At 31.8% G+C, this 16,762-nt stretch overlaps 2 protein-coding genes across 3 annotated transcripts; one reads left to right on the top strand and one right to left on the bottom strand.

Annotated features, from left to right (window-relative positions):
* Positions 1-1,123: 1,123 nt before the first annotated feature.
* On the bottom strand, positions 1,124-5,880 carry Bm13815 (Elongation factor Tu GTP binding domain containing protein; the record flags this gene model as incomplete). Its single annotated transcript, XM_043082218.1, has 15 exons — positions 1,124-1,267; positions 1,435-1,513; positions 1,687-1,945; positions 2,360-2,558; positions 2,673-2,786; positions 2,921-3,118; positions 3,292-3,377; positions 3,713-3,806; positions 3,923-4,036; positions 4,128-4,197; positions 4,412-4,565; positions 4,755-4,915; positions 5,115-5,229; positions 5,362-5,450; positions 5,699-5,880. 15 exons carry the CDS (start codon positions 5,878-5,880, stop codon positions 1,124-1,126), a joined length of 2,058 nt encoding a protein of 685 aa, XP_042938152.1.
* Positions 5,881-7,311: 1,431 nt separating this feature from the next.
* On the top strand, positions 7,312-12,666 carry Bma-cky-1 (the record flags this gene model as incomplete). Of its 2 annotated transcripts, XM_043082216.1 has the most annotated exons (10): positions 7,312-7,349; positions 9,064-9,230; positions 9,470-9,621; positions 9,778-9,966; positions 10,264-10,478; positions 10,702-10,808; positions 10,938-11,106; positions 11,444-11,660; positions 11,950-12,007; positions 12,290-12,666. In XM_043082216.1, the coding sequence occupies 10 exons, from the start codon at positions 7,312-7,314 to the stop codon at positions 12,664-12,666; spliced, it is 1,689 nt and encodes a 562-aa protein (XP_042938150.1). The 2 variants fall into 2 exon arrangements, with proteins under 2 accessions (XP_042938150.1, XP_042938151.1); XM_043082217.1 differs by lacking the exon at positions 11,950-12,007 and having other exon boundaries at positions 12,290-12,445.
* Positions 12,667-16,762: the final 4,096 nt, after the last annotated feature.

The raw sequence follows: 16,762 nt of genomic DNA, 5'->3' as shown, positions 1-16,762 counted from the left end.
GCTTATATTATTTACATCTTCCGAGAAATTGTGATGCAACCTATGATTTCATAGTGATCAGCTTTTCGTGCCTTATTACTGCTCGTAAAGCTTTTGATTTAAATTTATATTTTCTAATTTAATTTAAATGACTTTCATTTTTTATTGTGTATACGACTTTCAACAAATTGATTGTTGTTGTGCGATATTCAACGATGCAGAAATTACATGTCTTCATGTTAATGATTTGTTCCGACAGTATTTGTTTGGGCAGTTGGGAAGGAGATTACTTTTATGATCGCAATATGATTTTCATCTTAATTGATATCCAAACTTTATTTACTTATTTACTTGTTAGGTTAATCTTTTAATGTTCTTAACTACCTACCTTGAATTCAGTAATGGCAAACTTCTGGAGCGTACCTGTCTACTCAGTTTCACACATTAAGACCTGAGGAGTTTAAAGTTAGAAATTGGAGATTTTTCAGTATCACTCTCCAGGTGAATATGCCATTAATTCATGGCCATACTAGTGCCTGATTATTTCTCATTGTTTTGCAGTGTCTATATGGCCTTCATGTGTACTAATACTCTATCTGTAATTAAGTTCTCTCTACAGTGCATAATTTCATGTATTTTATGAATCCAAGTTGGTCTTCAAGGCGATATATTAGTAAAAGAGATGTATATATCCGTACAGAAGCAGTAAGGAAAATGTAAAAAGAAAGCAATTATTACATGAGTTATGGATAAGCTTCGTGAATCTTCTGGACAATTAAGAGCACAGAACTTTACTATCGCAACTTAGTTTCTCAATTGACGATCCCTGGAATCATTTTCGACAGGGTTTAGTATATCAAATCATTTTAAGCACTTTTTCTATATTTCATACTTTCCAATAACATAAAGTTCTCTTTCGAAGTGTGTAAATTTTTTGTTTTATGTTTTGTAGTCTATTACAACTGATCTTTCCAATAAAGAAATTTACAGTTCATTCGCCCAGCAGAACAGCATTTGAACAAAAATCCAAGGATCTCAATACTTTATTTATATTTTTTACAAAAGATCCCATATCAACATCACATCGCAAAACCAATCACTAATATTCCTTCAATAAAAATAGACACATGTTTTCATAATAAAACTAAAAACCCGGAGGGTCCCAACTAATCTGCCTTTTCACTTTCTTCTCTCGATATGTTTCAACAATGTCGTCCTCTTTGAAAACGATCTTGTCATTCGATACAGCAACGCCTACCTCTTCGTTTTTGCTTGCCGAACTTACTACCTTAAATGCATTTGATTTAGAGAAAACTGTAGCCTAAATCATATTTTGTTTAAACATGATTCTATCAGATTGTGGATATTCAGTAAATTAATGGAAAGACGTCGATTTTGTCCTGTTCACAAACAGTTTGGTTACTCCAATTCAATTCTACAACGAAGGAAAGTTACCTGTGTTCCAACACGCATCGAACGTATAGAACCCTCAAAGATGACAGTCGTGTCTCTCAGCACCCGCAGCAAATCCGATCTGCAAGTCTATGAATTTGAGATTTTGACTGCTAGTTTGAACACTTGATCCAAATAATTACATCTGAACCAACAAATCACAAGATCAACATAGGTATTCTTGAACGCTTTAAAGGGAAAAATAAAATAAAGTTACGATTTCATGGCTTAATATAAAATCCGAAAGAAACTTACTTGTTGATAGTACCCCAGTCTACCAGAATTCCGCCAATCGACTGCTTTTTTCGCTCAACAATCACCGAGAAACTTTTTATCACATGTCCTTCGCCAACTTGTTCCATTGTTACTTCTTCCGGAAGACAATTCGATAAACGACTTTTTAAATCTTCTACCAAACGATAAATAACATTAAAGCAACTGATTTCCACACCCAATTGTTCAGCAGTACGCTTCACTCCAAGTGGCACTTGAACATTGAAACAGTAAAGCAGAACTGCAAAGCAAATTCAATTAGTATATCAAATATCTAATATTTATAAAGTGTATTCAAAAAAACCCAATGAATTTCCAAGATTATTATGACAGTATAATCATTAAATGCAACGCAATATCCTATTATGGCAAAAATCAACGCTACACAAGATGCCCATCGTAAAGCCATTGTCCATTGACTACTTTAACGTGTTGCTTACATTCAAATTTGACATTCATACTCCTTCCTTCAGTTTTACTTCAAATTTACTCATGAATAAAAAATTATTTAAACGAAATAGTACTTTTTTCAGTCAATATTGAGAACCATTAAACACAGTTTGCCTCTACGAATGTAAGTTCACTTATTTAGCTAACATGAAAATTTTTAGTGTCATTTTACTGGATATGAATCTGAATACAGTGAAACATATACTTCCAAGATCTTTTGCTAACTTGACATCACTCTCACTCGGAGGTCCAACATCAAATTTCACAAGATCTAGCTCAACTTCCTCCGACTTGTAGGTGTCAAAGACATTTAGGATAGCTTCTAGAGTTCCATCAACATCAGTGTTTAGCATCAACCTTACGTATGGTTTTTGATTTCCAACATCTTTTTGATATTTCTGCTCCTGAACAAACTCCTTTATATATTTCATTTTCTAAAGATTTGATAACTGTATGAGAACTTTCGTCATCAAATTATTATAAATTTGACTTTCGATAAATCATAATGATTAACCTACTTTATGGACGATCAAGCGCAATGTGGAACCAGCACGTAAACCAGCATCTAATAACTTACGGCGATTTTCTAAATATTCCTTTCTTTCTTTCTCATTTCGCTGTTCAGCTGTTTTCTGAAATGGAATTTTGAAATCAAGAGGAATACGAGAAGAAACAAATCAGGATAACTAATTAGCTGTCCTGATGAATTTTTGTTAGTTCACAACTATATCAGAAATAGCTAGACGAGTTGTATGGGATGACTCACCCAATCTTCTTCTGCTTTTTTATTCATTTCTTTTTTCAGTCTATAACGAACGACTTCCTGAGCCCTTGATTCATTTTCCAGTTGCAGAACTCGTTCTCCTGGAGTAGGCAAATTTTCTCGCCAGCCAGAGACAACTACTGGGGTACTTGGGATAGCCTTCACTAAGTCGTGACCAAATTCATCATGCATTGAACGAACCTATAATAATTTTAATTCCAAATAGTAAACAGTTTAGGGAATTATTATATCACGATTGGTTTGGTAGTCATGGTACGAAAGTAAGTTTGGCAAAATAGGAAAAAAAATAGGAGATAGGAAGAGCAAATAGTCTGCATAGCACTTCTTTCTGTGCAACAAAATTGATGACAAACCCTAGCCCAACATGTTCCAGCTACGAGTGCTGCGCCTTTCACGAGAGTACCACGTTGAACAATCATTGTACAAACTTTGCCAATACCTAAATTATAGAGAAGAAAAAATGAAGACACGATGAAAATTAAATATGTATTAGAAATAAAGTAAAAATTCATACCGTCATTATACTTCTCAAATGTTGAATTGATTTCTAACTAAATATTATTAACTACTTAGTTTAATATAACTTCCAGTGCTATTCTAGTCAGATATTATAAAGGCTATCCGAACTTTAAATAATGACCACATGCACAATCATTCTCAATCATCAACCTAAATCTATTCATCACTAAATCGTTTAACTTCAAATAACTATAAGAGTAGCATGTTCCATCATCAGAATCGAATAGTATACTTTCTGGGTAAGTAAAAACATACCACTCTGGATTTTCGATTCAATCACAATTCCTTCCACTAATCCACTCCAAGTTGAACGCAAATTCATGTCTTCAGCTTGCAGTAGTATTGCTTCCTGAATAATTTTTGATTCTCATCATTGAAATTCCTTCTTGATAATCTTCTAATATTGCAATGGTTATCAATGAAACAAGCACTGAAATAAACAAGTGGTGTAAGAAAAGCAATAACCTTCAGTTCATCCACATTTTCACCTTTTAGAGCTGAAATTTCAACACATAAAACATCACCACCAAGGTCATCAACCAAAATTCCGTGTTCCACAAGCGACTGTTTAGCTTTGATCTGGAAATTTGAATAAATGAAATTTAATCTGAACATAATCTCGTCTTCAGATCAATCGAAAAAAAATGCTATGAATTCTAAAATTACTTACAGGGTTAGCATTAGCCTTGTCAATTTTATTAATGGCAACAACAATAGGTACGTTTGCTGTCTTTGCATAACTGAAAGAAATAAAATTCTACAAATTTAAATAAAACATTATACTATTATGGTTAGTTTTAAATCTTTAATTGATAAAGTATTTCAAAGCATTTGAATGGCAATGCAAATGAAGTATATAAGAAGCAGCTTCACTGCATAAATTAACTGTATCTTTAACTATATTGAAAATTTTTGCTTTGTGAAAGTCAGAAAATTCAAACCAAAAGAGCCTACTTTATGGACTGTACTGTTTGCTCGTTTACTCCATCATCCGCAGCTACTACTAAAACCACTATATCAGTTGAATGTGCTCCACGTTCCCGCATCTTAGCGAATGCCGCATGTCCAGGTGTGTCCAGAAATGTAATCTCACAATCTTTCTCTTTTACTGCAATGTAAAGAAAATACGAAACTTGCAGGTTATCATACATAGAAATGGAATTTCTTGCGACATGTATATTACTAATATATAAGAAAAAACTAATCAAAGATGGATAGAATGAGTTTGATTATTGGCATTAGTACCATGCATAGGCAACGATATTAAGATTTAAAAAAAAAAAACAAATTTTCACACGCGTAAAAGCGCCGATATGTTGTGTTATGCCACCATATTCGCTTTCCACAATTTGAGAATGTCTTAGACAGTCAAGAAGCGTTGTTTTTCCATGATCAACATGTCCCATGATAGTAATTATAGGCGCACGTCTTCTCAATTCATTTTCCGGAGGTGGCGGTCTAGAAGAAAAAACCAGTAAAGTTTACACTTCAACACTAGAAAATGAGTTAAGGAGTGTGGAAGAATATGAGAAAAGCACAACTGGAATGATCTTAAGAATATAAGTACATGTTACAATTAATTCCATCAGGTCATCTGAAAATTTGATTTATAAGAACAGAATATCGAGCAGTTCTCTTAAATGAAGGTAAAACTGACTGTGGAAATGCATCCAATTCAAAATGTTCACTGACGATACTTCGAGGATGTGGTATCAGCTTTGGTTTAAGACCAAAAGCCCCAACTACGGTAGTGATAGTAGACATATCCAGCTCTGAAAACAAGAAATATGACTCGAACAACATCAATTCGAGACAAATACTTATAACAAGGGAAACTGAAGTAAGATTTTTGGAAGGAATTACACTTTTTTTTTGGAAGTGTGATTAAAGCATATGTAAGTTACTTTCGTTGTTGATTCTGGGTGAATTATTTATATTTTTGAGCACTTGGAAAATTTCTTCGTCAGAACTTCCCAACACTTTGGCCAGTTCTCTGAAAACGCATCTAATTTGACATCTTCTGATTCGAAAAAAAAAAAAAGAATAAAGTGAAATTCTTGTGAATTAGGAATAACTGAACCTAAATTATTGAACGATGGTATATCATAAATAACTTCTCCAAAGGCTAAGCTTACCTCTTATTACTGTCACATACATAATAAAATTCTCTCTTAGTACTTCAATATAATAATGCCATTATTAGCTTACGAATAATATGTATGTATTCATACGATAACTTACCCCACTTTCATATCTTCATAAATTTCGGCAACCTTCTTCTTACTAGGTGTTTTCCCGACCACAATAGGATCGATAAATTTTCTCCGTTTCCGTTTAACATAACATTTTGGTGACAGTCTGACGAATCGAACTGAGCCATCAAGAAGCCATCGTATAGCGCATAAGTGCATCAACTGTTGCATTTCAAAACAGTAAATTGGAATCAGTCGTTCACTTTTTTGTTGTTTTCATTTCCACTCTTGTTCACTGCAAAAGACAAAACTACCCGAAATAAATGCCACATCTTCCTGACATACCTTAACTTCCCCGCCACCGGGGGCATCTAACATATAGCAGCAATACCTAACACTAACACCTGTCCCTCTGTCAAACTAATGGGTTCGATGTTAAATTGCCGAAAATCGAGATTTATTGTGAAGGACACCGGTAAAGTAGACGACCTCAAGATAAACTGGTTGGGATTGAAGAGTTCAATAAATTATTCATAGATTAGAGAGATCCGGTCATTTCAGGTGACAGAAAGCGGAATGATACAACTACAGAAATATTTATGAAAATTGAGATCTAAGCGCAGCAATAAAACTTAGAACTAATTAGACTAATTACTTAGTATCAGATAAACTACATAACCTCAAGTGGATTTCGTTAATGGTCATTGATTAGTGCCTATACTGGTCATCAAAGCTAAAATCAACAATACAGACTGACCATCATACAATTCCTAAAAATCCTACAACATTAGGAAAATGAATTGCGAAAAAAATTTGAAAATTTTCACTTTTTTTTAAAGTAGTCGAGTCGCGATTTTCTTCAAGTAACTCCCGAAATATTCAAGTTGAATTTTTCCCCGGGAAATCTATATTTAGAAGATTTATTGTGAAAGATTAAATACATGTTTTGCAGCATATTTTTCAATAAATTATGCTCTCGAGTTTTTTTCATGAAGTACAAAATGATAAATCGTGGAAATTCAGCTACAAAAAAAAAAACCGAAAATTTCCGGATTTTTTTTTTTCGAAGTTCGTTCCCCTAATATTGGACATACCAGAATCTATGAGAAGTAGTTGATTGGTTAGTTTCGAGAATTAGTTTAGTTTAGTTAAGTCCGCCGTACTTTTGCAAATTTTTGTTTACTTATCGAAATTTCGTATATAAATATATATATATATATATGTAACCGGTTTTATTGGTAAATTTCCTGTGGTCTTAGTTTACTTTGGAAAACAGAAATATAAAGAGGATATGGTTTGTATAGAAAAGTGTTTGTATATAGTTACACAACAAGAAGGATATGATTGGGATTAATAGACAGACACGTAAGTCGTAACGACCATTGGACAGTTCCTCTTCCTCAATAAACTAACTCCCGTGTTTATTATACTGACCATTATGACGTCATATCTCGATTGAAAAGAGAAGAGAAGGAAGTAGTGAACAAATTGAGTTGACAGATCAGAGTTTGATGAGGTGATCAGGTCGGGCGGGTCACCGTAACAAAACGTCCACATTGAAACTTGAGGAGCAGTTGACAATCGGCTCGTATTTTGTGTTTTTTATTCAAATTGTAAGTTCATTTCGTATTACGTATCATTATCGTAATATAATTTCTTCACATGAACCAAATACAGCGGCAATCATCAAACAATAACAGGTTAGCCCAATGTCTTTTTTTTCATGAAAGTTGATAATTTTAATTGGAATGAAGTTTTTATGAAATTGTTAAACACAATAAGTTTATGACTTCAGCAATTAACATTCAAAATTCTCATAGTCTTTCTATGCATAATTTGGAAAGCAAAAATATGATCCGAAAAAAAAAGCAAAATGAAAGATTAGCATGCTACTATCACTGAATTAATACATTTGCGATCGCTGTTGTAAATTTATAAAAAGAATATGTAAGGATAGCATTACAAAGCACAAAATCCTAAAGAAACGCTCAGCTATCAGTGATCTTACATTTGAGAGTTCAAACTGAAATATCAGATCAGTAAATAGATATTATACCAGAATAGACTGATGACAGTGAATTACTGTGACTATACAATGCAATACTATCATTAACTTTATAAAAAATTTTCAGTTACCAATAAGTCGCAGGATAGTAGTTTTAAATTATAAATCAATCAAAACTTCATTACACTATTTTAGTCCAGACAAATTCATTACTGTAAAAATAAAAATGAAACAAATCTCCGGCTGTTTTAACTTTATTCGTCACTGAACGTAATTTATAGCTATCAGTTATGTCCGTTTGTTCAAGAAAAATTTCATTATAACTTTCAACTTTAACTGATTCTCTCCTTTTTGACTTCTTTCTTTCTACGTTCTTACTATTAAATCATTCAATGAGAATTTCTTTCTTTTTGTGTTCACTTCTTGAACAATCATTTATTCATTTATTCTTCTTTTATATAATCAAAACAAAGGTTTGAAGTTTTTGAAGTTAACTATTACAATGGAAATTGATGAAATTATTTTAAATTATCACTATTACTATTACGAGGTTTTGAATTATCTTACTTCATCCCAAATGATAAGTATCATTAGGATCGAATGATGACAACGAGTTATTTACCAACAGTTCATAAGTTTCACACTCAATTAACTCATTAATAACAAGTTTTGTTGGTGCTGAAGTATTTCCGCGTACATTTCCCATTCAGTAATATTTGTTTATTTGATTGGAAGAGTAAATGACAAGTAATATATCATCAGGTAATTTTGTTTACTTTTTCATACTATAGTTCGAAATAATTTTGTCATACCGAAAACTGATCACATTTTAACATTTGCACCTCCTACTTACAACAAAGCAAACATCACCTTTAATAGATGCTCCATATTTGTGACATAAGCGCATATATAATTTGCTGATGATCTTTTCACGGTATAACCAAATTACAAAATTTAATTTAAAAAAAAGAAAAAATAGTGAGCGAACAGCATCAAATGCTCATAAAAGTTCTGTACGATGCATAAAGTATAATTCAATAAATATGGATTAGATAGCAGATGATGTGATATATGACCAAAATAAACAGTAAACAAATTATTAAGTAACAAATTAACTCGACACACATGCTGCATGGACAAAGAGCTGCCGAATAGAAAATAAAATTAATGCTTCTCTGAAATTCGTTCCATACTACAATTTAATTGTCTTAAATTAGTCCAAGATAACTTTAGACCAGCACTGAATCGAAAACTTATTTCCTAATTGCATGAGTGGTCTAATTGTAGTTATGTATCAGAAAATATAAAATATCTAATATAATTTATTTCACTATTGTGGCCTAAAATTTCAAAGTATGATTTTACAAAAAATTATGTTTTCTAGAATGAAAGTAACAACTATCATTCAGGTCAACACGTGGTGCATCTAAATATCGCCGGGATCAAATCAATTTGGAAATTCAGAAATTGCGTGATCTTCTGCCATTAACAGATTCGATGAGAAAACGACTCTTTCAACTGCAAGTAATGTCACTTGCCTGCATTTATATCAGGAAACAAAATTATCTGCCACATGGTTTGCACTTCCTTACAGTATTAAATTGCTTATGCCAATGACCCGTAAGATTCCTCTTTTCATCTCTCTGAATATTTGAAAAGAATTAAGGATTAAAAAAAAAAAAAACGAACAGTTGCTGGAATTTAATTTAAATTTGCTCTTTTTCACCTCATATGAATGTTATTTTCTTTAGGCTAATTTGAAATATAAAATTAAATTATCATTGTATTTTATCCAGCTTCGATTTCTTATTTCAGTGATTGGAATGGGTATACAAACATCGTTCAGGTCAGCTTTAAAACAATCGGAAAGTTTTCGAGCTTTACGAGGCTTCTTATTGATGATGACGAAATGTGGAAAAATTGTTTACATATCTGATAATGCAAGCGACTATCTCGGTCATTCCGTGGTAATTTTACTTAAATTTTATTTTTCTTTGATTATATTGGCGCAATTCAAATTTGATAAGGATGAATTCCAATTAATGATAAATGAGATGAAAGCAATCCATTGAAATCCATTGAAAACATTGAAAGAGATCATTTGGTCTATGTTTAAATTTAAGGCAGAAATAATGTGCCAAGGTGATTCGGTGTATGATCTTATCGATCATCGTGATCATGGACGTATACAAGCGGAACTTATGTCTGGTCCACCATCAGTTTCTGATCAAAATTTTTTTCCCAGTGAGAAAGTTTTCATTTGTCGCATGAATTTGTCGCGTACAACAAAAAGACAACTTCAATACCACAAGGTATCTTAAATTTACTAGTTGTACGCTGACAAAAAAAAATATTAGATTTTAATATTCGAATATAAACTTCATTGATATTTAATTTTTTGTTAATAAAAATTTCATTAATAGAAAAAGTATTAAATTCTAAATATATAAATAAATATATAATACTTAATTTTTGCTTTAATTTGGAACCAACCTATACTTCAAAATAAACTAAAACAGTTAAATTCAGTTTTCTGTTTAAGCACAAACTTGAGTTCAAATTTAAATTCAAGAAAATTAGCAACAACAGAAGTTGAATTACTCTTATAGTACACACTGATGGAAGGTCGTTATCTGCATACCAGTGACTATTACACCACACATCAGTCATTATCAGCACCCTTATCCCATATTCAGCCATTGTTTGCCGCATACTGTGAAATGCTTATCAATCCGGAAAACGTCGAGACACTATCTGCCGGAAATACGTCAATCTTCTGCACTATACATTCAATGGATTTAAAATTTGTGCATGTTGACCATATGTATGTTCCAAATTTGTCAACATTTTGACTTCAAAAATTTCGCTTTATTGACCTATAAGCATCAAAATTTTCTGGTTTACTCAAAATCATTTCCTTCTAAGAGTTCTTAGGCGCAACTATTCACTGAGTGGAAATATCAAGCTAATTTAACTAGAACGTTCCTTACAAAAGTTTATTAGATTTCGAGATTTTAAATATGATAATTAATAATACGATAGTTTAGGACTGCACATTATTTGGGTTACAAAAATGAAGAAGTAATTGATAAATCGTGGTATCAGTTTTTGCATCCCGATCATTTATTTGAAGTTGCTTATAAACATCGCATCTGTAAGCATAATTTCAATTCTTACGTTTTTTCATACTAAAACTTTCAAGACTTTTATTTTTAAAAATTTGAAAACTAAATTTGACTTTTAAGTATAACAATGTTACAAATTAAAAATCTATATATTTGAGTAAGTCAACGTAAAGATGGTGCGGTAATGTGCTTACTGCGCTTACAAATGAAGAATTGTTCATGGCTTTGGTTACATACTGTGTTTACTGTAAAAAATAATTTATGGTATGAAACAGCACATGGAAAACGAATGCGACATTTGATTTATATCACATATCAGGTTTTAAAGTAAGGAAATTGTACTTGTTGTCATAGAAGATAAGTAATGCCGAATAATCCTGACGTGTTATTTACTTTTGTGAAACTGTGCCATAAATTGACTTTCTTTACATTGTGCAACAAAAGTTATATCTGAGCAGTTGCAGTTATGTATATAAAATTTAATTTTTATAGCCCTTCATTTTAATGATAATTTTAATGTACTATTTTAATGTTAATGATATTATAATAGTACATTGTGATCAGTTATGTATTACTGATTTAACTTCGAATTTTAGAGATTACTTAGTTTCAGTGAATTAATTCAATTCGATTTTTTCGATTAGAATGTTAAACGTTTTTTTAGTGAAGTGGAAGCGCTCTCATTGCAAGGCAATTTGTGGATTTACGGAATTCGAAATGAATTAATGGTAGCATCTTTTGATCATGTTATGGATAGCCATGAAGATAGCGATGTCGTAGAAGAGCAAATGTCGAAGCAATATGCTTCACCGATACTTTCCTCATTATTGGCCATTAAAAAGGAGTCATTATCTGGTGATAGCAGAGAATTTAATCACTTTGTTAGTTATTTCTTCTCGTTTTCACTTCTATTGATTAAACGATTGAAAATAATCTAAAAGTTTATCAAAAAAATTTCCTGCAATTAAAAATGCTGGCAAACTATAAAATCACTTGAAAAAAAAAACTTTATTTACTTTAAGAATTTAGGCATTAACCAATTGTACAAGACAAAATTTTACACTTAATGTGTCATCATCCCATAATCTGTCAAATAGTTTTGTTTGGATTCATCGATTCTGTCTAGAAAAAGAAACAAGCCAACAAATTCCTATGATACTATCATTTCAGAGTGGAAATTTCAAAGATTTAAATACGAATGAATCAAAGATTACTGATTTAGATTTTGGTTTGTTATTCTTATGCTTAATTTTTAGAAGCCATGAAATTTGCACCGTTTTTTCTGATCTTTGGTATTGCTAACCTAAAATATGAGAAACACTTAAGAAAATGACCCTCAAATTTTTGCCCATGCATTTTGACAGTCTTATGATATTTTTAAAAAAATTTATGAATTAGATTTATCAGATTGAATTGGTATCAGAAAAGCTGAAAGTGTGATTCAAAAAAAAAAATGTCCGATGTTTGAGTGCATTCTGGCAATATGGCAGTAGTGTTTATAATTTTTCAGGGAATGATGATGAAAGCAGTGAACTGGAAGCTTTACCGGAACTATGCTTGGAGCGAAATATCAAAGGACCATTACCTGATCTTAGCGGTGATTTGGATAAGTTTTTCGAGGAAATGGAACATAGCAAAATGCAATCAATTCATTCTTCAACAATGATAAAATTACCAGAAAATGTTGAATGTATTAGCGATCAGTTATCACCTACACTGCCATTTGATACTTCTTTGAGAGCATATAATTGTAAAATGCCAACAATAGCAAAACTTTTACAAGGACATTTTGATGATGAGGACAGCTATGAAAGTATACAAAAACGAACACGGACCGATGAATACATGCAGTTGACAGATAATTTGGATGTGCAGCTAATTATGTAAATTATTGATGTAAATTTTGGGAATATACTGACAATTACTGGAGCTATTGCTTTTCCTCATGCTGCACTGAAATAGTGCTTCGGACTCTTTTCAAGATAATGTGGGAATTTTTGAATTTATGGATGGATAAGTTAGGATAAAATAAGTTCCGTATACTGAATTTATTTTATTCCTAGTTATAGTAATTGAAGAATCATTTGTGCTACGATTCGTAAATTAATCATTGATAATTTATTTATTGAGATATATGAGTTATTATGAATTCTCAGTTAATGATCTTATGGTATCATTTACAGGTTATTATCATATATATTATTTTATTTAGTAACTTTTTGTCACTTTGTCAACCATTATATCTTGGATAGCTTTTTTGATTGAGAGCAGGAGGCAACTCATATTGTTAAATAATTTTAAGTCTTAATGTTTGCAAGATGACTAGTAGAGAAAGTATTTCAATTCCTAGTCTTCAATGCTAGTTTTCAAACTAAACTTTTTTCTCTTCAATGATTTATTTCACTAAAGTAACTTTTTAGACACAAACTTTCGGACACAAAATTCATCTCTAGTTAAGATGTAAATTCAATGGTTAAAAATTATAAAATTGATTAAACAAAATAGTGTTCATGAAACTGTTGAAATTTTTTCAATTTATTTTTTGCAATCTGGACAACTAAAGCCACTGTATCTATGAAATAATCTGGCTACTCCTATTGCCAGATTTTCATACCAGTAAATTAATATTTTCCGTAATGCAAGTCCCATCCGAATGTCAAAGCAGAAATACAGCATTAGACAAAATTTCAAAATTATTCGATTGAAGTACTTTTCAATGACTGAGAATTAGTCCACTACGAAATGCTTATCGTTCTGTTCTGTCCTTTAGTTTATACATTACAAATCATACCTCATACCTTAATTGCACAATGGTTCATTGAAAAGTGTACATATGTATGTGTATAAATTGCATAAGTAATCATTAGATACTTTTAATAAAGTTGTATTTGAAATGGATTTTAAATTAAATTGCCATAAATAATATAAGTGAAATAGCAATATTTAATATCAGTGAAATGCTTTAGCACTTCGTGCATCAACTAGGAAGATACAATACTTATTCTTCTCGCTAGACGTCTTTATTTTTGATTGCTCAAATTTGATGAACATTAGTAGCATTCAAGCATTATTTGAAAAATGATAACATGGGGCATAAGACCTCAGTCTAATAAGTTTGTGATATGCTTGCCTATGAATAAAGCAAACTTAAAGGTTGAAGAATTGAATAACTCGAACTGATGTGATTCAATTCAATTTTTTCTATAACTCGAACTGATGTGATTCAATTTCTTTCTAAGTTCCTTTTATTAAACTGAAACATTGAAAGCTGGATGTTATTACTAAACTAAAAAGTTTAGAGTTATAGTGATGATTAAGTGGCTTGTCAAAAATGGACTTAAAAATAGTCAAGCGAATATGAACAGAAGAAGTGGAATTATTAAACTGGGTGGTACTTTGTTGTTACCTACCCGTGATTCTTATGATATTATGGTAATTTGTCGAAGACGCACGCACCACACGGATGCATGAAATAACATGAATAATAGCTATTTGTCCACCAATATGAGTTTAGTATACGGTATACAATATACTCACTTTGTATCAAAGAGGTTAACCAATTCTTACTATCTTATAATCGAATAGTTAGCAAAATGTTACCACTCTTTCACCCATTTACCCTCTGATTTATCATCGTGACATTCTAACCACTTTTTTTACGAAGTAGGTCAGTATTTCTATTTTCAACTTTTATTACTTTCAATTAAAGATCCTTTTTCCAAATTCAGGTTGAATTAAAGTCTGCTGAATTTTTTTCTCTTTGTTAGAGAATCTGTGTAAATATGTATTCATTTGTTCAGTCCTTGGCATAATATGGATTGAAATTTTGCAGGAGAATGGCTGTTGCAGTGATTATTCAATATTTCTTGAATATATTAAACTTGATGAAACTTTTGCCCTGCACCACTCTATTTACGATATAGATCGACGCAGTATTAAAGTAACGAAATAATAACTACTTTTTACATTTAAATGTGAAAGCTATCGAATATTTATGCGATAGTATAAGAAATTAGAAAGAGTCGAGTTTCTTTTATTTAGAAAGGCCAAGAAATGCTGAACACCAATAATCTCTTAGAGTTACATGTGGAGTTTTTGGAATCTCACACTCCGATAATCAATTAAAGTCTGGTAGAAAATAAGCAAAAGCATCTAGCAACCAGCAAAAAAAATACTAAAAAGATTGACTATTTTCATTTCGTTTTAATTGCCAATGTTAAAAAAAGCCAGAAAAGATAAAGAACTATGGTCACTCAAAATCACTACTTAAAAGCTATTACTGTAATCAAAACTTTGTGATATTAATTGCCAGTTCTGCACGGGATAAGACTGACCTCGCATCTTGAACCTAAATCCTTTGAGAATATTACCAGTAACCAAATTCGGCCATTAACTTTATTTCCCTTTCAGTGTTATCACTACCAAAATTAACATTTATTTCACCTTTACTGACATTACACCACGGCAAAAAATATCACAAAAAGATGAATTAGAAACAGTTTAAATTTAATAGACAAAAAGGTGAATTATGTGCATTGCATATGAACGGAACACTGCAAAAAAAAGTCACCAGTTGCTACCCAGATGGATACCACAAAAACGTTCGGAGAAGAAAGGTACTATGAAATCTGTCAACCATTACTTTTAATAATGGACATTCTACCAGATGAACTACCTTAGCACTCATACCACTGAAAACAAAAGCTGAAATGATCTTCTACTGCAGTTAAAGCTAAAATCTTTGTTTCAAAATGCAGCGAAATAACATTTGAAAGCAAATCGTGAGGAAATGACAAATGAAAATCAAAACCAAAAGATATATACAAGAATATATTTTATCACAACTATATGTCAACACATCAATTTCATTGCATTTGGATTAGAAATTAAATGACGAGTTTATACCAAAGAGATAAGAATAATTTGCCCGAGAAGAAAAAAGGACACCCAGGTTCGAAAGGAAAGAGATTACAACATCAGAGCACTTCCTCTCTCTTTCCATTTCGTCATCCCACGTGGTACAACGGCATTACGTCACTCACACACAAATCACACACACACAGATCATACACACACACACACACACACGCACATAAGTGCGGTTTCGGCCATTCCACTTCGGCATCTTCCTAATTGCAAGTAGCGATTTCGTTGTCTCAAATTTTTCTTTTCAAACTTCCCAAATTTCAAAATTTTAGAATAAAACTTAATTTAGATATTGAAAACTAGAGGAAACTAAGAGAAAAGTACTCAGATATGATGAGATTGTGATATATGTTAGGTTCTAGTTCATATATGACTGACACAGCAGAATGATTGTCTATAGTAACTCGAAAGAATGCATCCATGTCTATCTGCAAATGCGATAATACGTAGTTACATATAGAGAAGGAAGTATAAATTTCGTTATTTTAATATTATGGTAGATTATATGAGTAGTAGTAGATTTTTAAAGGAAAAATCTTAAATCCAAAATCGAATAAGGGGAAATTGGAACATATTTTCATTATTCATCAGTTATCTCTATAAGGCTAATTAATTAATTCATTTAGTTTTTCTTCATCACTAAATGTCAGTTTATCATGTTTCTAGCATCAATCATATTTTTGGTTACAGTTTAATTGAATTTCAAATGGTAGCTTTTCCGTGTTATCAACATATAAGAGGAAAATCATCAAAGTCGAACGAGAAATACTGCTCAGATACTGTTATGCTTATTACAACTGTCACTTGTTATTATTGAATTGTGAACTAAACTCTTTCTAAGCATAAGATTTTGCAATTCTTATCGCTCATCAACGCTCTCTCAATTAGTGCTTTATTCCCACCTCATCTCTCTCACAATATTTTACCCGACATTTTCAGTTCTACTGCCTTACCCTTTCCTTCCCTGCCCTGCCCTCCCTTCTCCTCTCCTCTTCCATTCAACAAGCACCTACCCGATCTTCTTCCCATGCCCTCAGACTTTTCTTAAGAACGGTCT

Source organism: Brugia malayi, assembly GCF_000002995.4.
Source record: "Brugia malayi strain FR3 genome assembly, contig: Bm_v4_Chr4_scaffold_001, whole genome shotgun sequence".
NCBI lineage: Eukaryota > Metazoa > Nematoda > Chromadorea > Rhabditida > Onchocercidae > Brugia > Brugia malayi.
This window is presented reverse-complemented; position numbering and strand designations above follow the sequence as displayed.